Source organism: Carcharodon carcharias, chromosome 7, assembly GCF_017639515.1.
Source record: "Carcharodon carcharias isolate sCarCar2 chromosome 7, sCarCar2.pri, whole genome shotgun sequence".
Taxonomy (NCBI): domain Eukaryota; kingdom Metazoa; phylum Chordata; class Chondrichthyes; order Lamniformes; family Lamnidae; genus Carcharodon; species Carcharodon carcharias.
In genome coordinates this window covers 190,648,491-190,673,105 of record NC_054473.1, presented here as the reverse complement: position 1 = coordinate 190,673,105, position 24,615 = coordinate 190,648,491, and the positions used below count along the sequence as shown (strand labels likewise).

The following is a 24,615-nucleotide window of genomic DNA, read 5'->3' as shown; positions in this document are numbered from 1 at the left end:
CAATCTCATTATTCTACTTACTACAATGATCCCAGCGATGAGGATTTCAGTTCTGTGGAGAAACGGGTTGTTCTCCTTACAGCAGAGAAGGCGAAGAGGAGATTTGATTTGAGGGGTTTAAAATCATGGATTCTTCTGATAAAGTAAACTGGGAGCAACTATTCTGAGTCAGTATCCAGAGGATCCGTATTCCAGGAAGCGATTTGCTGTAGTCTGCAACGAGCTGCCTAAAAGGCCTGTGGAAACAGATCCAATAGTAACTTTGAGTATTTGAAAAGATTTTTTATAAGTTACTGGTCTCTGAGGAAAGCAGTGGGAATGCAGGCGAATTGAATTGATCCTAACAGGAACAAACACAGGCATGATGGCCTCCAAAGCTGAGTGATTCTGAATTTGTCAAAGGGGGATTCTGTTCCTGGTCTCTAGGAGCCTCTTATTCCTTCTCGGCTATCATCAGTCATTGTGTAGAATGTAGGGAGTGGGAGTGAATAGCACCTGATGCATCTTTATTTTTTCCTGTATCCTTGCGATGATAGTTTGAATATCCCTAATTGAAAGCACCTCTCAGATCAGCACGTAAACAACCCTGGAATTGCAACATTGGTAAAGAGAAAAAATTGCCTTATGTTATACATGTACACCCAGATTTCCAGCTTTTGCAGAATTTCTAAAGCTGTCCAATTTGATTTCCTTTTATTTTCCAGGCAGCTAGAACAGACTGAGAGATTTCCACAGAGCAGTGATGGACGTTTCCGTGAGTTCCAGTGTATCGAGCACCCCAGTCCGTGCAGGAGCTAATGCGGTCCCCTATGGACATGTCATTGTGAATGAGAAGTGGAGGGGTTCAGAATTAGCTCAGGGCCTTCGGGGTAAGTTGGAACAACATGAATCTTATGGAGGCAGAGAAGTTGCATCAGGACAACTTGACTGCATGCCCTTTCCTCATTAGCCTCAGTGCTGTGGACTACAGAGAAAAGCACAGCCCTGGTTCGAACTCCATTGGGAGCCTCCTGTTTTAAAATAAAACAATGTCTTTCCTCTGCAGCTGCTGCCCTTTTCTCTCTAACTCACAGGATCTTTACAGTGCAGAAGGAGGCCATTTGGCCCATCGAGTCTGCACTGGCTCTCTGAAAGAGCATTTCACCTAGTCCCACTCCCCTGCCTTATCCCCATAACCTTGCACATTCTCTATTTTCAGGTAGCAATCCAATTCCCTTTTGAATACCTCGATCGAACCTGCCTCCACCACCCTCTCAGGAAGTTCGTTCCAGACTCCAACCACCCTCTGGGTGAAAAAAGTTTTCCTCAAGTCACATTTACACCTTTTGCCAATTATTTTGAATCTGTGCCCTCTAATTCTTGATGTTCCCTTGAGTAGGAACAGTTTCTCACTATTTACTCTGTCCATACACCTCAGGATCTTGAATACCTCTATCAAATCTCCACTCAGCCTCTTCTCCAAGGAAAACAGTCCCAACCTCTCCAATCTATCCTCACAGTTACAGTTCTTCATCCCGGAAATCATTCTTGTGAATCTCCTCTGTACTCTCTCCAATGGCTTCACATCCTTCCTCAAATATGGTGCCCAAACTGGACGCAGATGAGGTCTGACTAGTGTCTTATACAAGTTCAACATGACCTCCTTACTTTTGTACTCAATGCCCCTATTAATAAAGCCTAATATACTATGTGCTTTATTAACTGCTCTCTCAACATGTCCTGTCATCTTCAATGATCTATGTATGTATACACCAAGGTCTCTCTGTTCCTGCACCTCCTTCAGAGTCTCTCCCTTTATTTTATACTGTCTCACCATATCATTCCTGCCAAAATGAATCACTTCTCCGCATTGAACTTCATCTGCCATGTGTCTGCCCAATCCATCAACATGTCTATGTCCTTTTGAAGTTCAAGACTATCCCCATCACAGTTGACAACGCTTATAGTCTTCGTATCATCTGCAAATTTTGAAATCATGTCCTACAAGCCATAGTCTATGTCATTAATATATATCAAGAAGAGCAAGTGTCCCAACACTGACCCCTGGGGAACTCAAATACAAACCTTCCTCCAGTCTGAGAAACAACTATTTATCACTACTCTCTGTTTCCTGTCGCTCAGCCAATTTCTTATCCAAGTGCCTACTTTCCCTTTTATTCCATGACCTAAAATTTTGCTCTCAAGTCTGTTGTGTGGCCCTGTATCAAATGCCTTTTGAAAATCCATATACACCGCATCAACAGTGTTTCCTTTATCAACCTTCTCTGTTACCTCTTCAAAAAACTCCAGCAAGTTAGTTAAACATGATTTTCCCTTGATGAATCCATGCTGGTTTTCCTTAATTGTCCTGCACTTGTCTATGTGATGACTGATTTTATCCTGTTCTATAGTTTCCAGAAGTTTCCCTATCACTGAGGTCAAACTGACTGGTCTGTAATCGCCGGCTTTATCCTTGCACCACTTTGTGAACAAGGGTGTAACATTCGCAATTCTCCAGTCCTCTGGCACCTCCCCTGTTCTAAGGAAGACTGGAAGATTATCACTAGTGTCTGCAATTTCCACTCTCACTTCCCTCAGTACCCTTGGATGCATCTCATCCTGTCCTGGTATCTTATCTATTTGAAGTAAAGATAACCTTTCTAACACCCCCTTCCACTCAATTGTAAGTTCTTCTGGTGTACCATTTACCCCCACTCTCACTTTGGCCTGCGTAGCAAGTTCTTCCTTTATAAAGACAGATCTAAAGTAGTCATTTAAAACCTCTGCTATTTCTCCAGCCTCCACATGCAAGTCCCCTTTTTTGTCCATAATCAACCCTCCTTCTTTTACCACCCTTTTATTATTTACATGCCTATACAAGACCTTGGGATCCTCTTTTATGTTCGCTGCCAGTCTCTTTTCATGCCCCCTCCTTGCTCTTTTTATTAGTTTCTTCACTTCCCCTCTGGTCCTTCTATATTCAGCCTGATTCTCCATTGTATTTTCTACACGACGTCTATCATACGCGCACTTCTTTCTTTTCATCTTTACCTCTTTCTCTCTTGTTATCCAGGACGCTCTGGATTTATTTATCCTACCTTTCCCCTTCAAGGGAATATACTTTGACATTACCTGCAATACTTTTTCTTTGAAGGTGGCCCATTGTTCAGCCACCGTTTTATCTGCCAACACTCGACTCAGATGCATTCTCATCCCATTGAAGTTGGCTTTCCTCCAATTAATTATCCCTGCTCTGGATTGTTCTGTCTTTTTCCATGATTAACCTAAACCTTGATACAATGGTCACTGTCTCCTAGAGGCTATTTGAAATAAATATCCTTGAATGTGTCTTTGTGTCCTAAAGTTCCTTGTTTGAATTCCTTCAGTACAGTGCAGGGGAGGCGATGTCGTAGTGGTATTGTCACTGGACTAGTATTCCAGAGACCCAGGGTAATGCTCTGGGGACCCAGGTTTGAATCCCATCTTGGCCGATGGTGGAATTTGAATTCAATAAAAATCTGGAATCAAGAGTCAAATGATGACCATGAAACCATTGTCAATTATTGTTCACTAAAGGTACACCACTGTCTGCCGTGCTTACCTGGTCTGGCCTACATGTGACTCCAGACCCACAGCAATGTGGTTGAACAAGCCACTCAGTTGTATCAAACTGCTACAAAGCCTCAAAGGAAATGAAACCAGACAGACGACTCGGCATTGACTTAGGCACCAGAAACGACAATGGCAAACTTAGTCTTGTCGATCCTGCAAAGTCCTCCTTATGAACATTTGGGGGCTAGTGCCATCACAGACTAGTCAAGCAACAGTCATCCTCACAGAATCTTATATTACTGAACATGTCCCAAACACCATCATCACTGGCAGGGCAGAGACCCGGCGGCACAGCGGTATACAGCCGGGAGGGAGTTGCCCTGGGAGTCCTTAGCATCGACTCCAGACCCCAGGAAATCTCATGGCATCAGGTCAAACATGGGCAAGGAAACCTCCTGCTGATTTACCATGTACAGCCCTCCCTCAGCTGTTGATTCAGTGCTCTTCCATGTTGAACAGCACTTGGAGGAAGCATTGAGGGTGGCAGGGGCGCAGAATGTACTCGGTGGGGGACTTCAATGTCCATCACCAAGAGTGGCTCAGTAGCACAAGTACTGACCAAGTCCTAAAGGACGTAGCTGCTAGACTGGGTCTGTGGCAGGTGGTGAGGGAACCAAGAGGGAAAAACATACTTGATCTCATCCTCACCAACCTGCCTGCTACAGATGCATCTGTCCATGACAGTATCGGTAGGAGTGACCACCACAGAGTGGTTGTGGAGACGAAGTCCTGTCTTCACATTGAAGATACCCTCCATTGTGTTCTGTGGCACTACCACTGTGCTAAATGGGATAGATTTTGAACAGATCTAGCAACTCAAGACTGGGCATCCATGAGGTGCTGTGGGCCATCAGCAGCAGCAGAATTGTACTCTAACACAATCTGTTAATTCATGACCTCACTCTACCATTACCATCAAGCCAGGGTCAATCCTGATTCAATGAAGAGTGCAGGAGGGCATGCCAGGAGCAGCACCAGGCATACCTAAAAATGAGGTGTCAACTTGGTGAAGCTATAACACAGGACTACTTGCATGCCAAACAGCATAAACAGCAAATGATAGACAGAGCTAAGCGATCCCACAACCTACTGATCAGATCTAAGCTCTGCAGTCCTGCCACATCCAGTCGTGAATGTTGGTGGACAATTAAACAATTCACTGGAGGAGGAGGCTCCATAAATATCCCCATCCTCAATGATGGAGGAGCCCAGCACATTAGTGAAAAGATATGGCTGAAGCATTTGTAACAATCTTCAGCCAGAAGTGCCAAGTGGATGATCCATCTCTGCCTCCTCTGGAGGTCCCCAGCATCACAGATGCCAGTCTTCAGCCAATTCGATTCACTCTGCGTGATATCAAGAAACGGCTGAAGACACTGGATACTGCAAAGGCTATGGGCCCTGACAATATTCCAACAATAGCACTGAAGACTTGTGCTCCAGAACTTGCCGTGCCCCTAGCCAAGCTGTTCCAGTACAACTACAACACTGGCATCTACTCGGCTATGTGGAAAATTGCCCAGGTGTGTCCTGTACACAAAAAGCAGGACAAATCCAACACGGCCAATTACTGCCCCTTCAGTCTACTCTCCATCATCAGAAAAGTAATGGAAGGAGTCATCAACAGTGCTATCAAGCGGCACTTGCTTAGCAGTAACCTGCTCACTGATGCCCGTTTGGGTTCCGCCAGGGCCACTCAGCTCCTGACCTCATTACAGCCTTGGTCCAAACATTTACAAAAGAGCTGAACTCCCGAGGTGAGGTGAGTGTGACTGCCCGTGACATCAAGGCAGCATTTGACTGAGTGTGGCATCAAGGAGTCCTAGAAAAACTGCAGTCAAGGGGAATCGGGGGAAAACTCTCCACTGGTTGGAGTCATACCTAGCATGAAGCAAGATGGTTGTGGTTGTTGGAGTCAGTCATCTCAGCTCCAGGACATCACTGCAGGAGTTCCTCAGGGTAGTGTCCTTGGCCCAACCATCTTCAGCTGCTTCATCAATGACCTTCCTTGCATCATGAGGTCAGAAGTGGGGATGTTCACTGATGTTTGCACAATGTTCAGCACCATTTGTGACTCCTCAGATACTGAAGCAGTCCATGTCCAAATGCAGCAAAACCTGGACAATATCCAGGCTTGGGCTGATAAGTGGTAAGTAACATTCGTGCCACACAAGTGCCAGGCAATGACCATCTTCAAAAGAGAATCTAACCATCACCCCTTGACGTTCAATGGCATTATCATCACTGAATCCCCCACTGTCAACATCTGGGGGTTACCATTGACCAGAAGCTGAACTGCACTAGCCATGTAAATACTGTGGCTACAGGAGCAGATCAGAGGCTAGGAATCCTGCAATGAGTAACTCACCTCCTGACTCCTGAAAGCCTGTTCATCATCTACAAGGCACAAGTTAGGAGTGTGATGGAATATTCCCCACTTGCCTGGATGAATGCAGCTCACACTACACTCACTCAAGAAGCTTGACACTGTTCAGGACAAAGCAGCCCGCTTGATTAGTATCACATCCACAAACATTCACTCCCTCTATCACCAACACACAGTAGCAGCAGTGTGTACCATCTACAAGATGCACTGCAGGAATTCACCAAAGCTCCTTCGACAGCACCTTCCAAACCCATGACCGTTACCATCTAGAAGGACAAGGGCAGCAGGCACATGGGAACACCACCACCTGGAAGTTCCCCTCCAAGTCACTCACCATCCTGACTTGGAAATATATCACCGTTCCTTCACTGTCGCTGGGTCAAAATCCTAACAGCACTGTGGGTGTACCTACACCACATGGACTGCAGTGGTTCAAGAAGGCAGCTCACCATCAGCTTCTCAAAGGCGACTAGGGGTGGGCAATAAATGCTGGCCCAGCCAGGGAAGTCTACATCCCATTAATGAATTTTTTTAAAAAAAGTTTCTGGCCTGCTCACTGCACGGTTACTCTCCTGGTTAAAGTACAAGAAGTTCACACCTCTTGTGTGAATGGGCTTGTAGCATTTGATTCCTTTTTGTTCTCTGGGAATTCTCTGTGGCATCAACATCTTCCCCCTGTTTCCTCTCCTCTGACTCAGTCCAGCTCTGAGACTGCCTAGTGGTTGGTCTCTGACCTGTCCGACTGCAGCCAGCACATCTCTAGCCTTGGCTTTGCTTTCCACCATGATATTATCATAGGAACAGGAGGAAGCCATTCAGCCCATCGATTCTTGGTGATATATGTTTGGTTTCATCCTCTTCCTTATCTGTATTCTATTTCATTTTCAGGCACGGCGTTAGGTGCAGTGTGACATCCAGCTGTATCTCTGCACTAAGCTTCTCAACATCTGCGTCCTGACAGATTGCTGATTTGACATCAAGATCAGAGTCAAGATTTCCACAGCAAATATTGGGATGAAACAGTCATTTCAGTCCTTGTCACAAGCTCCACTCTCTTCCCTGTCTGTTCTCTCCAGATAAACCAAGGCTGTGTTAAAGCTTGTTGTCCTGTTCTGCAGTACCACAGCTGAGGTTCATCCCCCACATTCTCTCCATCACAAAGATCACATGCGTCCAACTCGACAGCTGCTCCCTTCTTGCCCTCAGTTTGCCTACCCTTCTCTCCTGATCCTGCCTCATTCCCCCTCTCCTTGAAGCTATTGTCCATGTTATTCTTTTCCCTCAACGTGGTTTTTCCCACACTGTTCTCATTGCTTTTTCATACTCCATAGAAAACTCAGCTCACATACCCTGTCCCCCCACTTGCCCATCATCTTAGTCCTCACTGACCTCCACTGGCTCAGTCTCTCAGCACATTCAAATCCTCACCTTCATATCGCACTGTGGTTTTACCCTGCTCTATCTTTGAAATTGCCACCATACCTGTACCCTCCCATGTATCCTTCAAAGTTCCAACTGTGATCTTTCATGTCTCCATCCTCTCCTGATCCATCATTGGCAGCTGTGTTAACCTCAGTGGAGCTCCCTCCCCAACCTCTCGGCACTTCACCTTTATAAACCTATCTTTATAAGCAGTCGCTCCCTCCTAACTCTCGTCTCACAACTTGCTGTCTGTTCATTTATTCCTTTTAGCTACATTTTGTTCACTCATTTTCCTCTAAAGGATCTAAAAGGTGGTGATAGCTTCCATCTTGTAAGGTAATGGTTTGTGCTGTGGTGGTCAGCTCTGTGTTTAGCATCACCTGGCGTGGCTCAGGAGCCCCACTCTAACATGGCAGTCTCTGCTTCATTTCCCTTTTTCCTCTGTGGAGGATCTAGGAGGTATTTGCGAAGCACTTTATAAATGACAGTTGTGGCTGAATGGTTATGTTCTATACTGACTGCAGCCTCTCGGTGGTGCTGTACCTCACGTTACTGAGTTACTTTAACTGCATTGCCAAGTGGCAGGGTCATAGTTTCTGCTGAACATGAGAAATGTTTAGAAATATGTGAACACTCAGTGTTACATACCATTCCCAAGTTGAGAAAATGAGCTGCTTGAAGCCAGTAGCAAAGAGACAGGCTCCATTCTTATCATCTTCTTTCTCCGCTTGGGGAAGAAGCTGGTCTTTTGGTTGAATCCTTAAATCCAGTCCTGTGTTATATGAAATTCCAGCGTGTGGGAGATGGGAAGTGCTTCTACAGCATATAAGCTATAGCAAGTTGGAGGATCAGCCTCCTGTGTCCTGGGATTAGGCTAGTAGATCGAGATGGTCTTCCAGCCTTGTCTGAACTCTCAAAGTTCTGCTGTATGACATTAAAACTTCAAAGCCCACGATGGTGCACGTGTGCAGCTGAGCATGAGGTGGCAGCAATAATAGGGTTACAAAGGACATTGGGGGGAAAAAGCGAGGGCAGTTAGTCCAGCAATCTATTGTGGATAATTTAAGGAATTAGGGAGAAATGTCAGGAAAATACTCCGTGACAGTAGCTGCTAATTTTTATGTTTTGCCCTCTCCCTGGAGTTACCATTGTCAGGGATTGGAGAGAGTCCACCATCTAATGGAAAGGATGTGATGATCTTTTCCCTGAAACACTGCTGTGTCCAAATGCTGCAGTGACCTCTCTGCCTGCTCTCTCCCTGGAGTGACTGTCCTGCCCCCGTGTCCTTCAACTACCCGAAGGCGTGAACGGTGTCCTTGTCACCTGTTGAGATCCTGGAATAGTAACGGTGATTCTGTTGCAATGTTCCTGGCTGCATTTATTGCCTTGAAGTTAATGTGAATTATATAACATGGGACTGTAGGCACATGCAGACCAGATGAAGCTCAGATAGCATGTTCTCTAATGGACATTGACTTTCTCTATTCAACATCACTTTTCCTGGTGTTTGGCCACAGGCTAACTAGATTTCTGAAATTTAGTTTGAGATGATGGAATTTGGACTTGTGACTTGTGGGTCGCTAGTCTGGTGCTATTACCACCTCACAACCTTATCCCTGCTGCGTCCTTCTAACATACAGTAAACCACCAAACCAAATGACTGTCCAAAGATGCTAGTTAATCACCTTTGTGTTTATTTTTGCAGGTCGGATTGCAGTTATTTATGAAGATGGTTTGGGTTTGGTTGATTTCCACATCTCCAAACGGCTGTGTGTTTTATATGTTTCTGAGGCTGATCTCGTGGTTGGAAACACCTATAAAAGAAAGCTTGTCCAATTTCGGAAGGTATGTGGCCACTTCATTTAATTAAAAAATAATGACTATAGATTTCTCTGCTGCTAAGGCGCTGCCGATTTGTGAAAAGTTCCTCATAGAGTCATAACTGTACAGGAGGGGCCGTTCAACCCATTGACTCTATTGATTGTGGTTTTAGATGAGAAAAGTTGGGAGGAGGCTTGAGTGGAGCATAAACACCAGCAAGGACAGGTTGGGCAGAATGGCCTGTTTCTGTGCCATATATTTTATGTAATCCTCTGAGTCCATACCGGCTCTCCACAGGGAAATCCAGTCAGTCCCCTGTCCCCGTGCTCGCCCCATAACCCTGCAGGTTTATTTCCCTCAAATGCACTTTTGAAATCATTGATAGCTCCACTTCCACCACCATCGCAGGCAGTGAGATCCAGGTCGTTACCTCTCACTGTGTAAAAGGGTGTTCCCTCACATCCCTCTGTGTGTATCTCTCTCTGATGTTTTGGGGAGAGGGTGGGGGAGGTGTCAATTGAAATTAATACATTCTTGTTAGGTAAGAGAATCAAGTGAAATAGAACCAAGGTGGGAAAATGGGCTTGAGGTTCAGTTTAGCTGTAATCTAATTGAATAGTGGAACAGTGTTGAGGGGGGAATAGCTTTCCTGTCCTTCTGTTCCAGCAGCAATCACTGGGACAGAGTTCCTGGTCAAGGATTAAGGATTATTCCCTCTTCCCAGTGCAGGGTTGCTATGGTCAATTTTTACTCTTCCAATGCAACCCAAACTGACATTAGGTAACCCAGCAGAATCCTTCGGTACCACACTGAGCTGCTGGAGATGGCTGGTCAGTTTGGTGGGCGTGGTATTATATTGGTATCGGAAAATGTATGGAGCGCTGGGATGCATTAGCTGTCCAGAACAAGATCACTAAGGTGCAGTCCATGTTTTCTCCGAGTAGTTTTGAGGGGAGGGGCAGAGTGCCCATTGGTGTAAAGTTCCACATAGGGTCAAAATGGCACCCCCTCAGGGAAGGAGATTCCTGCTGTGCTAACATCTGTCTCCAGAGCTGTATCAGAGCTGAGTGTGTGCTGACCACCTGCTGGTTACACTGTGACATTTTGGAGATGGCAGGCAGGAGAAGGAATAAATGGATTTTTTTCTGCTGATCTGTGTGTAGTTTGAAAATAATGTTTTAAATAATTTTTAAAAAGCACCAGATTAGAGACATTTGAACAGATGTTAAATTGAATCCAATCTGCTTCACTGGTCAGGGAAGATCCCACAATACTGTTTGAAGATTCAGAGTTTTCTTTGTATCCAGGCCAACATTTCTCATTCAATGAACACTGCCAAAACTGATCATTTATCTTTGTGTTGGCTGTGGGACTTTGCTGGTCTACAATGGTTATTGTGTTCATAATTTCATTCATTGTATGAAACTGATTATCAATGTGGAAGGTGTCCTCAAACCCCAAGGCCTAACCAATGTTCAGTATAAATTTACCATCATTTCTCTACTTATCAATTCACTGAGAATTTTGGTTGACCACAGCTGGATTCCCAGTTCACCACATGCAGCTAATGTATCAGACAACATTCTTTAGACATCATCCTGTTGTGTTTTTATAATGATATAAAGGTACCAATCACTTAAGGGATTGTGTAAGCACATTTTGTGTTTGTTTATTTAAACTGGACACATAAGAACATTTATACATGGATAGAGAGCTTTAAGACATCAGCAGCAGAGTTGTATTCTGCTCACAGGCCAAAGTGAACCTGACTGGATCACATGGTACACTTCCCTTCTAGTGATGTCATGCTGCAATCCCTTAAAGGCACATTACACCATCCCCCTTTCTTTTTAAAGATACTTTCCCCCTTCCAAAGAAGTAAAACTATTTACAATACATGCTCGTGTTTAGTCATCATTACATAAGTGCATAGGACTGGTGAAGCTATCAGTCTGTAAAACGTAGAGGTAATCTGCTGGTACGTAGAGATAATCTGCTGGTACGTAGAGGTAATCTGCTGGTACGTAGAGGTAATCTGCTGGTACGGCCTGATCTTGCAATGGTAACCTTGTCTGGAGGTTACCTTGATTGCTCACAGTGACCTGTGGGGATGTTATTCCTGGTTTAATTTGGGATCTAGTTCTTGATGCAATAGGACTGTACAGTGGTTGAGGACCTGGAGTGTATCTGAGTTGCCCTGGGTTACACCTCACTGTTGTGCCTTTGTGTGTAATGACTTCATAGGACTTTGGTTCTGAACAAATCCTTGTTACCTCGGCTGGTTGCCACGAACCTTCTGTGAGATCCTGGATGTGAACTTCTTGTCCCAACTATAAACTTGCAATTCTGTACCTGTATTTTTATTGTGCACGTTGGTCATCTTCTCTTGCAGTTTTAAAAGTTTCTCTCTAGTTTCTGAGAGAGTGGAAAGAGTAGATAAATTGATATGCACTGGTCTGCCAAACATGAACTCTGCCGATGATGGAATAGTTACACTTAAAGGTGTGAGTCTCAGATGTAACATTGCAATGTGTAAATCTTGCTTGGTCTGTCTACATTTGAGATTTAGGGATTTCACTGTGTGAATCATTCATTCAACTAGGCCATTAGATCTAGGGTAATGAGGAGAAGAACTGGTGTGATCGATATTCCACTTCTCACACATCCTGAAATGGTTTACCAACAAATTGTATCCGTAATGATCTCTCTAGGCACAATGAATAAACTGAAAATAGCACTTAGAGTGTGCCTGACAGTTGTGGTTGATGCATTGTGCAATTGTCGAATAATGGGAGAATTGTTAAAGTAGCCGACAATGACGATGAAGTTAGTGCCATGGACATAAAAGAGGTCGGATGTGATTTTAGACCAAGGATGGGTAGGAACTTCATGTGGAATCAGTGGATCTTTGTGCTGACTTGGCACATGCTCTTGATGTGCCTCGCACTTCTTGATGAATACTTCAGTGTCATTTTTCATACCCAGCTAATAGACAGCTTCTCTTGCAAGTCTTTTCATCCGATTTATGACCATGCATGAGCGATGAAACTGTTGAAGAATATCAAATCGCAAAGTTCTAGTATGATAACCTGCCTGCCTTTGAAAATGACTCCCCAGGAGATGCCTAGCTCATCCCAGTAAGGTGAAAATGGTCTCATGTGTTCGTGGACATGCTGAATTGAATCAGATAATCCTTCAATGATGGTTTTCCACAGTTTCTGTAGTGTGGAATCTTTAACCATTTCTTCTGGTAGATGTTGAGACTAGCATTGTGCAAAATATATCAGATCAATTGACTGACTTGCATTCTCCTGCAAGTGTAATGTTGCAGCTCCATTGAAACTGCCAATTTTGTTCAAACATTCTGGATGTTTTCGGTGTTAGGTCATGAACTGAGGTGATGGGGCTAGTTTCTGAGGTTGATCTGCTTGATCTGCCTTGTGAAGTCTGATTAATTCCATGGATTGTCATTAGTGTGAGGTCACAACATGTCGGTAGACCTGCAATTGCCGGGCCTTTAGTCTCCACAGTGTAGAACATTTGTGACACCCAGGAGGATTGATTGTACTTGCACCCCAGGACTATGGATCCTACACATGGAATCAGTGTACACTGAAAGTTGCGCATTAGTAGGTTTTGCCATGGCCTTCCATGTCTGTGGATACATGTCTTTTAGAATCCACAGAGGTAGGATGTTGGCTCTTGCCCCTGCATCAATCTCGGCCAATGACAAATAGTCACCAACTTTCTTAGGGGAGATAATTTTAATCTTGGCAACAACTCCGGACAGTGTGACAATGTCTGTGTTTTCCACGAGATTGAGGATGTGAAACGTGTTCACCGCTCTTTGCCTCATTGTGCATGTTATTGTCATTTTCTGGTTTGTCAATCACCTCATGTATATGTTTCTGATGGGATACCGGATGGTTGTTCTTATTACTTGGAGGTACCTGTTGTGAACAGTCTGTATGGAGCAGTGCACGGATCTTTGTAGCTGCATCAGCCTTTGCTCTAGTCACTGCCAATGGCCCTTTCTGGCCTTGCAGAATTGATGAAAAGCTGGGCATTTCCTTGGTGCATGCAGAAGGCCACGCCTTCCTCATGTCTTGCTAGGCTTGGGTGTTCCAGTGAGTGTGTCAACAATTGGGGTTGTACTTGGGACCTGTAAGTTTTGTTGACCTGTGAGGATTGCTTTATACTTAAGTCCATCCTGTAGTTCTGTGATGCTATATGTTTTGGGTTTGTCTAGCGGATCTTTCTGGAATGTTTTCATGGGAGTGGATGTGATCACGAACTGAACAATTCTGTCTGCCACGAACTGAACAATTCTGTCTGCTAGTTCTGAATTTGAAAAAGTCACAGTATGTACCCTTTTCTCTGTATCTGCTGATGGAGTGGTCTATGGATTCTCTAAGCTGTTATTAAAATGACATGGACTCTAATCGATGAATACGGAAATTTAACCTGATTCTGAAGCGGCCTTCCAATGTAGTCCATAACTTTTGGGGATCCATTAGCTCTTCTGCTGTTAATCCTGACGTGTTCAGCCTCTGTAGACCTTCATTCCAAATTGCTAGGTGAATTTTTATAGCCTGCTTGTCTGGTTCAGACACACCTGAATCAAGAAACCACAGCTCTGTACGCTGTTTAAACATTCTGAATTTGGATACTAGGGCAGCTGCAGTCCAGTTTAAACTGGGGAGGTTTGTGGACATCCTGACAATTTCCCTTTGACCTTCCTCCTCCTTTAGTACCTGGGATGATTGTCGCTGTAGCCACTTTTGCAAGCTTTACCGAAGCTTCACCTGTTATAACTGCAACCCCGTCTGGTCTGATTTTATGATGGTTTTGTTTGTTTTTTTTTTGTTTGACTCTTCCTCACTCACTATCGATCCGGCCCACCCACTGGTCACTTGCTTTTCCTCACTGAGCTGACCTGGTGCTCGTTCTCATGACATACTGTCCTCTTCACCACGATGGATCCATCTGCTTACAGCTCTTCAATTCAGTACTATCCCAGCCTGTGTCTTCCAAGCTTTTTTGTGCAGTCAGCCACTGCATTTTCAACACTTTCCGACACTGTGGCTCCAGTATGGTCTGACCAAAACACCGAGGGTGGTCTCAGGCCATGTAACACCATCTAAGACTCTTCATGTTCCTGCTGCCAGGTTGTTTTACCACCGCTGATCACCATGTGGTGTTTTTATAACAATATAAAGGTACCAATCGCTCATGAGGGATTGTGTAAACATGTTGTGGGTTCATTTATTTAAACTAGGCACATGAGAATCAATACGTGTGTATAGGAAACCTAAAAACATCAGGAGAGCTGTGTGTGCTGTGTTCTGTTCACAGACCAAAGTGAAATTGAGGCTGGATCATAACAAACTTCCTGTCGAGTGATGTCATGTTTCCATCCCTGAAAGGCATATCGGAACACACCCTACTGTTAGAGGGTTAGCTCTGTAGCAATCAGTGGCTGCCCGAGATGGAGAACCTTGGTGGGGCAGAATGTGAAAATGAAAAGGTTTAGTGCGGTTTTTGAGTGTGTGCAGGATCCCTGTGGGTGAAGTTAACAGTGACATATCCCTAATTAATTATAGATTAAATGACCTGTGCACTTTTTCAAACATTTTCACCTGCTTCTTCTCCCCACATTGAATCCAGGCGAGCACTTTAAATGGAATAATTGTATTGGAAAAGACCCAGCTGAGTGAGCAGTACTTCCCTGAGGTGCAGAGGTTTGTGGTGTTGGAGCTGGGCATGACGCTGCTGCCTGTAGCCAGCCAGACTGAGGCCTCACATCTCATCACCCAGTTGGTAAGGGCTGTTTGCCATGTTGTTTTGATGCATTCCTTCGATTCTGCTCCCTTCTGCATCCTTATTTCGTTCACCCTCACAATTAGCAGCTGTGCCTTCAGCAGCCTAGGCTCTAAGCTTTGGAATTTCCTCCCTCAACCTCTCATACTCTCTTCCTCTCTCTCCACTTTTTAATACATTCCTTAAAAGCTCTTTAACCAGGCTTTTGATTACCTGCCCTAATATTTCTTTCAAATTAATAAACGCTAGAAATACTGTGTAGGTCTGTGGAGAGAGAGGGGGAGAGAATTAAAGTTTCCTTTTATATTCGTTCCCAATTCTGTGGGAATTGCTGACAAGGCCGGCATTTATTACCCATTCCTAATTACCCCTGATAAGGCCAGTGACCTCTCGTTAGAACTTGAAGTTAGAGATGTAACTGTTTTTCAGCAAGTACTCAGGGAGAGGGGAGGAAAGAATAACAGGGCAGGTCTGTGATAGTGTGGAGGCCCAGGGAGATTCATTGTTAACGGGGATGATGGTGCAAGGCAAAAGGGAAATGACTTCAGATCATGATCACTGTCCCCATAACAGGCCAGTGATTCTGAGAATGATTCTGTTGTTACCATTTACAGATTTTTTTTAAAAACTCATCTTTAGTTTCTTTACATGTTTCATTTCTCCCTCATTTGTCTGGCATCATCCCACATACCAAAGATGCTGGGCAGACTTTTCCATTCTAGAGACCACGTGCAGTGGTGGGTGGGAGAGTTGACATGAAGTTGGCGAGGCGGGCGAACACACACTGAGTTGGCGAGGCGGGCGAACACACGGAGTTGGCGAGGCGGGCGAACACACGCTGAGTTGGCGAGGCGGGCGAACACACGCGGAGTTGGCGAGGCGGGCGAACACGCGCGGAGTTGACGAGGCGGGCGAACACGCGCGGAGTTGGCGAGGCGGGCGAACACGCGCGGAGTTGGCGAGGCGGGCGAACACACGCGGAGTTGGCGAGGTGGGCGAACACACGCGGAGTTGGCGAGGTGGGCGAACACACGCGGAGTTGGCGAGGTGGGCGAACACACGCGGAGTTGGCGAGGTGGGCGAACACACGCGGAGTTGGCGAGGTGGGCGAACACACGCGGAGTTGGCGAGGTGGGCGAACACACGCGGAGTTGGCGAGGTGGGCGAACACACGCGGAGTTGGCGAGGTGGGCGAACACACGCGGAGTTGGCGAGGTGGGCGAACACACGCGGAGTTGGCAAGGTGGGTGAACACACACAGTTGGCGAGGTGGGCGAACACACGCGGAGTTGGCGAGGTGGGCGAACACTCGAGGAGTTGGCGAGGTGGACGAACATGCGAGGAGGTGGGCGCACACGCGGAGTTGGCGAGGTGGGCGAACACACGCCGAGTTGGCGAGGTGGGCGAACACACGCCGAGTTGGCGAGGTGGGCGAACACGCGTGGAGTTGGCGAGGTGGGCGCACGCGCGGAGTTGGCGAGGCGGGCGCGCACGCGAGGAGTTGGCGAGGCGGGCGAACGTGCGGAGTTGGCGAGGCGGGCGAACGTGCGGAGTTGGCGAGGCGGGCGAACGTGCGGAGTTGGCGAGGCGGGCGAACGTGCGGAGTTGGCGAGGCGGGCGAACGTGCGGAGTTGGCGAGGCGGGCGAAAGTGCGGAGTTGGCGAGGCGGGCGAACGTGCGGAGTTGGCGAGGCGGGCGAACGTGCGGAGTTGGCGAGGCGGGCGCGCGCGCGCGGAGTTGGCGAGGCGGGCGCGCGCGCGCGGAGTTGGCGAGGCGGGCGCGCGCGCGCGGAGTTGGCGAGGCGGGCGCGCGCGCGCGGAGTTGGCGAGGCGGGCGCGCGCGCGCGGAGTTGGCGAGGCGGGCGCGCGCGCGCGGAGTTGGCGAGGCGGGCGCGCGCGCGCGGAGTTGGCGAGGCGGGCGCGCGCGCGACCTTCTTATCAGCTTATTAATTATGCGTTACCAAGGAGCTTGGTGACTCTCGTGGTGGAGCGGACAGGAAATCACCTGCCCCACTGTTGCTTCATGGCACCATATTTAAAGGGCCCCTGGACAGACATTCACTGGGTGCAGGCCAGGAGTCCCGTATTACTCCTCCAGAGTCTGTGCGGCCGCAGCTCGTACAGGAGAAGCTGGCAGATGTGAGAAACCACATCCCGGGACATACGGGGGTTCCTCTGGCATTGCCTCTCGTTCATCTCAAGATAAGAGCGCTGCCGGCCAGCAATATACCCATGGTCGGGCCAATGCTCACCGCTGCAGTGGACCGTGTTCACCAGCCTCTTGCCCTTCTAGAGGCCCCACTGCCTTGTGCTGCTCATGGCCCTGAGCCAACCTCCTTCTCCTCATCTGGCTGTGAGCCATTCCCAAGGCAGCGTTGTCCACAGCCTGCAGCATCAACGCCTCAGTGGATGTGTAAATGAATTGAAGTGATACGTTTAGTGAGCATGTCCTTTACAGGTTTCCCTCCATCTCCACTCCAGCCGGCCAGTGCTGAACCCTTCACCTGGCCTCCGTCTAGACATGGCATCCCCACCCCTAGCCCTTCCAGGTGAAGGACATCCTGGAGGCCCAGAGATGGGTGTTCCTCCCCTTCATACGTGACTGCGTATGGAGACATTGCTCTTTGACCAGGGTGATGTGTAAGAAGCCTCACGCAGACATTTTTTCGCTTGTCTCCACTCCCCTCAAGACTCTTTGGAGGGAGCGTTGCCTTGGCAGAATAGAAAGACTGACACATGGTTCCTTGTCAGCCATGACCTTTGACCCAGGAGGATGGAGGTTTGGAGTCGCGAGTTGGCTGCCTTCCACCAGCTGTGCCCCCTGGAGGCACCACCTCCCTTCACCCCCACCTCCCACTGCAGCCGATGACAAATGGCACAGATTGAACGGCAGCGCCACACCTTGCTGGGATCTCGATGTTAAGAGACCCATGAGTCAGGAATGAACCTGCTGCAAATCAGCCTTCACCGTAGAGAGGAGAACACAACTGAGCGTCTTTGACATCCAGTTACCAGGTGTCCCTTCAGTCGGCCACTTGTGCTGACCTTGAATTCCAGCCACCTGAAAAGACCCTCCTCCCACTTTGAGGATTCACATGTCCAGAGCAACTGTTATCAAGAACAGCCTTGAGAAAATTATGCGTGCAACTTTTCAGACACGCTCCACGGCCTTCCAGAGAACCATAGAAAAGTTACAGCACAGAAGGAGGCCATTCGGCCCATCTTGTCCGTGCCAGACCGAGGACACCCAAGGTGCCCTTTCTAATCCCACCTTCCTGCAGCTTACAGCATTTAAGGTGCAGATCCAGCTACTTTTTAAAAGAGTTTAAAGTTTCTGCCTCTACCACCAACTTGGGCAGCAAATTCCAGACACCCACTACCCTCTGTGTAAAAAAAATCTCCCTCATGTCCCCCCTACACCTTCTGCCACTTATCTTGAATCAACGTCCCTTGGTTCTAGAATTCTCCATCAAGGGAAACAATTTTATCCTGTCCACTCTATCTATTCCATCCTCCCCCTGTCACCCACCAACTTCCCCCCCCCCCCCCCCACCCATCACCCTTGACCTACCTAATATCACCATTCCTCTCCCTTCTGTCACCCTTGAACCTCCCCTCATTATTCTGGACCCTATCACGATCCTCGTCCACATACTTTTCCTCCCCTCAGAGCCCACACTTGTTACTGTCCCTGGCCCCTCCCCTTACCTGAGCCACCTGTCTTGTCTCCCTCTGTGACCAGATGAGTCTCATCTACAAGATAATCTGCTGGCGGGGCCACTTCTTTCGGGGATGTGGGCATTGCTGGGCATTCATGGGATGTGGGCATTGCTGGCTAGGCCAGCATTTATTTCCCATCCCTAATTGCCCTTGTTCAGAGGGCATTTTAAGAGTCAATCACATTGGTGGCAGATTTCCTTCCCTAAAAGACATTCATGAACCAGATGGGTTTTTACGATAATCGACAATCGTTTCATGGTTATCATTAGACTTTTAATTCCAGATTTTTATTGAATTCAAATTCCACCATCTGCTGTGGTGGGATTCGAACCCCGGTCCCCAGAACATTGGCCCGGGTCTCTGGATTACCAGTCTAGTGACAGTACGACTACACCACCACCTCCTCCTAATTCCAGTGAGTCGGCCTTTTAAAGAGAATTCATGAAATGCAAATGAATGCAAATGTAGTTCCTGACATAGATCAGTGAGAAACTTGACCTGCCTTTAACCCACCATCAAAGTTGGGAGATCAAAATTCCAAATTAATTTCGTGCCAGCAGGAAACGGACTTTTCCCATCACACAAATTAATACCCCTGCCTACCACGATCCCTGCTGTTGGTGGGAGTGGAAAATTCCACCCACTGCCTTTCCTTTTGGGTGAGTGCAAAAGATCCCAGAAAAGCATGGGAGTTCTGACCAATGTTTATTCCTCAGTCTGTACTGACCTGGTCATTTATTCCATTTCTGTATATCAGAGCTTTGCTGTGTACAAATTGGCTACTGAGTTTCCTACTTTATGACACAGACTACACCTAAAAAGTACTTCATTGGTTATAAAACATGCTTAATGTCAGGTGTAAGAAATATAATGGAATCCTGACTGAAGAATAAAAAAACATCTAGAAACCAAAGAAATTATGAATAGTCACCATTTCAAGAGGGGAAAGTCTTGCTTGATCAACCTTATTATTTGAAGAGGTAACAGAGAAGTAGATCAGGGTAATGTAATAGATGTGATTTCCAAAAGGCTTTCACTGAAGTAACACACAATAAGCTAATGAATAAAAGCAAAAAAGTGCGGATGCTGGAAATCCAAAACAAAAACACAAAAACTCAGCAGGTCTGACAGCATCTGCGGAGAAGAACACAGTTAACGTTTCAATTCCATATGATTCTTCAACAGAACTAAGGAAAAATAGAAATGAGGTGAAATATAAGCTGGTTTAAGGGGGCGTGGGACAGGTAGAGCTGGATAGAGGGCCAGTGATAAGTGGAGATAACCAAAAGATGTCACAGACAAAAGGACAAAGAGGTGTTGAAGGTGGTGCTATTATCTAAGGAATGTGATAATAAAGGTACAGATATCTCTAGTGGGGGTGGGGTGGGGTACGGGGAAGGGATTGAAATAGGCTCAAAGGTAGAGATAAAACAATGGATGGAAATACATTAAAAAATAATGGAAATAGGTGGGAAAAGAAAAATCTATATAAATTATTGGGAAAAAGGGGGGGTCGGCAAGGGGGTGGGGATGGAGGAGAGAGTTCATGATCTAAAATTGTTGAATTCAATATTCAGTCCGGAAGGCTGTAAAGTGCCTAGTTGGAAGATGAGGTGCTGTTCCTCCAGTTTGCGTTGAGCTTCACTGGAACAATGCAGCAGGCCAAGGACGGACATGTGGGCATGAGTGCAGGGTGGAGTGTTGAAATGGCAAGTGACAGGGAGGTCTGGGTCATGCTTGTGGACAGACCGAAGGTGTTCTGCAAAGCGGTCACCCAGTCTGCGTTTGGTCTCTCCAATGTAGAGGAAACCGCATTAGGAGCAGCGAATGCAGTAGACTAAATTGAGGGAAGTGCAAGTGAAATGCTGCTTCACTTGAAAGGAGTATTCAGGCCCATGGACAGTGAGGAGAGAGGAAGTGAAGGGGCAGGTGTTGCACTTTCTGCGGTTGCATGGGAAGGTGCCGTGGGAGGGGGTTGAGGTGTAGGAGGTGATGGAGGAGTGGACCAGGGTGTCCTGGAGGGAACAATCCCTGCGGAATGCCACCGGGGGGGGGCGAAGGGAAGATGTGTTTTGTGGTGGCATCATGCTGGAGTTGGCGGAAATGGCTAATGAATAAGGTTGGAGCACATGGAGCCAGAGGCAAGTAGCAGATGAATTCTAGCTGGTTGCAAGGCAGAAAGCAGAGAGCCGAGGTAAAGGGTGAATATTCAAAGTGGCAGAAGGCTTTGGAATCGAAAACACAATTTGTAAATTTGCGGACAACAGCAAACTAGGAGGGGCTAGTCAGTGCGAAGGATAACTGACGAGGAACGTGAATAAACTTGTAGGGTGGGAATATAATTGGCAAACAAATTTAAACACCAATAAAGTGTGAGGTGTTGCATTTTGGTAATACTTGGAAAGTAAAAATTTAAATATGGGAGAGAAGGGATCTGGGAGTAAAAATACACATCTCAAAATATATCTATATAGAGAGGAACAGAATTGAAAAGTAGGGGAGCCATGCTAGACTTGTATAGAATGTTGGTGAGTCTGTGCTGTGAATAGTTTTAGTCACCATGTTATAAAAAAGATTATAGAGGCACTGGCAGGGGTGAAAAAAATCTACAAGGATGGTAGCAGAACTGAGAGGTTATACTTTTCGAGAAAGGATAAACAGTCTGGAGCTTTTCTCTTAAAAAGAGAAGCCTGAGATGTGACCTAATCGAGGTCTTCAAAATGATAAAAGCTTTTGATAGAGTGGATACAGAGATAATGTTTCCAATTGCGGGGAAGAGCAGAACTAGAGGCCATCGATATAGGATAGTCCCCAAGAAATCCAATAGGGAATTCAGAAGAAATGTCTTTACTCAGAGTGGTGAGAAGATGAAACTTACAGGGAGTGATTGAAGCAAATAGTTTAGATTCTTTTTTATTCGTGTAGCTGTTCCTCATGTTCCACTTGTGGAGCAAGTGGTCACTTCTTCCCTGGCCTGAACTTAAGCAGGTGAGGGTTGTACAGATTTTCCAAGGGAGGTTGAAACCTGAGACGTCACCGCTCGGGTCAGTTAGCAGGCTGCAGTTGGTGATGTTTGCTGCCAACCAGGAGATGTCCATTGAGGGGTGGGGATGTCCATCAGGGTGTGGAGTGTGTTCCAGTCGGGGTTACGGGATTTCAGACGAGTGCTTGGGTATTTTTTTGTGGCGCTGTGTCAATGGAAGTGCTTTGTTAGCTGTCAGCGATGGTGTTTTTGAGGAGGATATTTTCCCTGTGGACATCAGGAAGCTTTCAGTGTGCGTGAGCACAGGAAGCTGCTCGAGCTGAGTTGGTCTCAAAGTTTCTGAAATAACCCTCCTGGCCTCCTGAAGGTGGATATGGACCATGTTTGTGTGCTGGCTCCTGAGACAGGCTGGGCAGCAGTATTCTGTTGTTGGGTAGATGAGGGTGAATGAAGCAGTGTGTCGTGTGTTGGTGCTGCTGTTACTCACCAGTTTGCGTATGAGATTCACTCTCACCTTGACCTTGATTCCGGTGTTCCGGTGCTGTTGCTGGTAGGTCACTGTACGGTCAAGAGTGAGGCCAAGGTATTTTGGCGTCGGCTGGTGGGTGAGTAGCCGGCAACAGAACTGGACAAGAAGGTCTTCCCTAGTTTTTGAGATGTTCAAGTAGAAGGCTGAAATGACAGCCTTAACAGCACTTAATAATATAGATTCATTTAAGGGAAAGCTAATAATCAAAGAAGAGAGAAGGGGAAAGATAGTTATCCTGATTGGATTAGATGAGAAAGGATGGGAGTAGTTTTATGTACAACGTAAATGCCAGCATGGAGTGGTTAGGCCAAATGACCTGTTTCTGTGCTGTATATTCTGTATAAACACTTTGGGATGTCTTGAGGCTATGAACGATGCAATTGAAATGCAAGCTCTTTCTTTCAAGTCCCCTCTATTTGGGCTGTGTGCTGTCTCTGAAGTGTAAACTAACCCTACACACTCTGTTCCTGCAGGTTCTCGAGGAGAGTAGGGAGCAGGGTCGCAATCCGTTCCAGCACAGGGCACGCTCCCGTTTGTCTGATGCTAGGGTCCTGGCCACCGTCCAGCAAATCCCTGGAGTTGGGAAAGTCAAAGCCATGAGTCTCCTGAGGCACTTCCCCAGTATTCAGCAGCTCAGTGCTGCCAGGCCACAGGAGCTGGAAGCAGTAACGGGAAGGGCACTGGCTCAGCAGATTACTCAATTCTTCTCAACAACAAACTGACGCTCGGTATGAATCTGGTGGATCATGGATTATTAATGTCAGAGCTTTACTCGGGCAACACGTGGTGAGGGGGCTTTACTGCTAGATGGCTACCACTCACTCAAGCAATACGCCAGGTCAGTCTGCTTAGGTGTCTTGTGTGAAATATTGTAATGGGGTTTGTGGTGGGGTGAGAGAGTAGGGGTGGGGTGGGCCACAGGAAGCTGCTGTATTTCATTGACAAGGTAGCCCAGTGTGCAGGAGGTACTCTCAGAGCACTCCGTAAATAATCATTTCAATGTTTCAGCACAGAAGGGTTGTGCCTTAGCTCTAAGAATGGGGAGCTCCGTGAATAATGTAGGAGAAATACCTGCCAGTCTATCTCAGTACTGTCTGCTGCAATGATCAGCCTTTTTACAGAGTAAGGGGCTGTGTCCTGGGAGAGATTTTGGACACCGTGAGCTGACTGGGAAATGGGTTTATGCAAAGTGACTCAATTAAATATCTCTTGCTCCCTGAACTCTCTCAGACAAGTGATCAGTTGGGGTGGAATTCTGTTGGGTGAGATAGAGTTAGGCTGGGTTAGGTGCGGTACTTCCATCAGACAATTGTTATGACTGAGCTGGGAGGAGTGTATTTTCTGTCTCTAGTTCCACTACCACGGGTCACAACGTATCTTTAAATGGTTTCTCCAGCTGGCTACACCGCCGAATACGTGCTTTCCCTATGAATCTTTGAATGACTCTCAATGCCCAGGTTTCTTCAATAAACAAAATTATTAGTTTATTATAAAACCAGACTTGTCAAATAGAAAGGCAAAGCTTAACAAAATAAAATAAAATATAGGAATTCTGACAAAAGAATAAAAGTCAGTGGTTCAAAGGAAAAGGATAGATAGCGGAGTTCTCAAAACAGCATCCAGGTTATATAGTTGGTTTCTCCGCTGTAAACCACCTTGTGACCCTTTTGTACACAGTCCACTGGGATCAAGGGGTTTCCAGCTTCTTTAAAACTGCTTAATTACCTTTTCTTGTAAAATGCTGTCTTTTCCAGAAACAGCAGCAACCAGAGTCCTTGCATTAACCATTTAAGGGACAGAGACTTTTAAAAACACAAACTCTTCCAGAATGCTCTTAGTCATTGAAGATGAACCATGTTCTGTGATCAAAGCGTTTATGACACTTCCTGCCTTGGAAAAATGAAATGCCAAATTTGTGTGTTTCATTACAGAGCGTAAAAAAACCCCAAAAATACTAAAATGCACCCACACCCTCATTCATTCATTCAAAATTGATGCAAAACTAATACCATTATTCTCTGTATCATTTTGGACATTTTGAAGCTAAGTTAAATTCTAGGCAGTTACATTGTTTTTCCCCGCAATGTGGACGATCTTTGTGATAAGATTGCAATAATAAACTCCACTGAAATGGTCTGGCATTCTGGTTTTTACATTTTTCCACAAAGGCTGGGGGGGAGCTGGTTGTGATCCGTATATACCAGTGTCTCCCTGTATCCATGGCAGACATACACATCAAAATGCTTAAGAGCAAATAGCAAACCCAGGGTTCCCTTTTCCACTGCAGAGTATCTTTTTTTTGGTGTCGATTCAGCTTGCCTGGCCTTTCTACACTTGATCCATC

The 24,615-nt window shown here is 46.4% G+C and overlaps 1 protein-coding gene across 6 annotated transcripts in view; it reads left to right on the top strand.

The window, feature by feature from the left end:
- The window catches only part of kiaa0513 (KIAA0513 ortholog), a 160,634-nt gene extending 136,241 nt beyond the window's left edge, over positions 1 to 24,393 (top strand). For 2 of the 6 annotated variants that reach the window (XM_041192629.1, XM_041192628.1), the window contains exons 2-6: positions 537 to 603; positions 705 to 869; positions 9,105 to 9,244; positions 14,888 to 15,040; positions 22,745 to 24,393. In XM_041192629.1, coding sequence (XP_041048563.1) covers positions 743 to 869; positions 9,105 to 9,244; positions 14,888 to 15,040; positions 22,745 to 22,993 — 669 coding nt within the window. In that variant the 5' untranslated portion in view covers positions 537 to 603; positions 705 to 742 and the 3' untranslated portion in view covers positions 22,994 to 24,393. Of the gene's footprint in view, positions 1 to 198; positions 604 to 704; positions 870 to 9,104; positions 9,245 to 14,887; positions 15,041 to 22,744 lie in introns of those variants that run through there. The other 4 variants (XM_041192630.1, XM_041192631.1, XM_041192627.1 and 1 more) reach the window with 3 other exon arrangements.
- Positions 24,394 to 24,615: the final 222 nt, after the last annotated feature.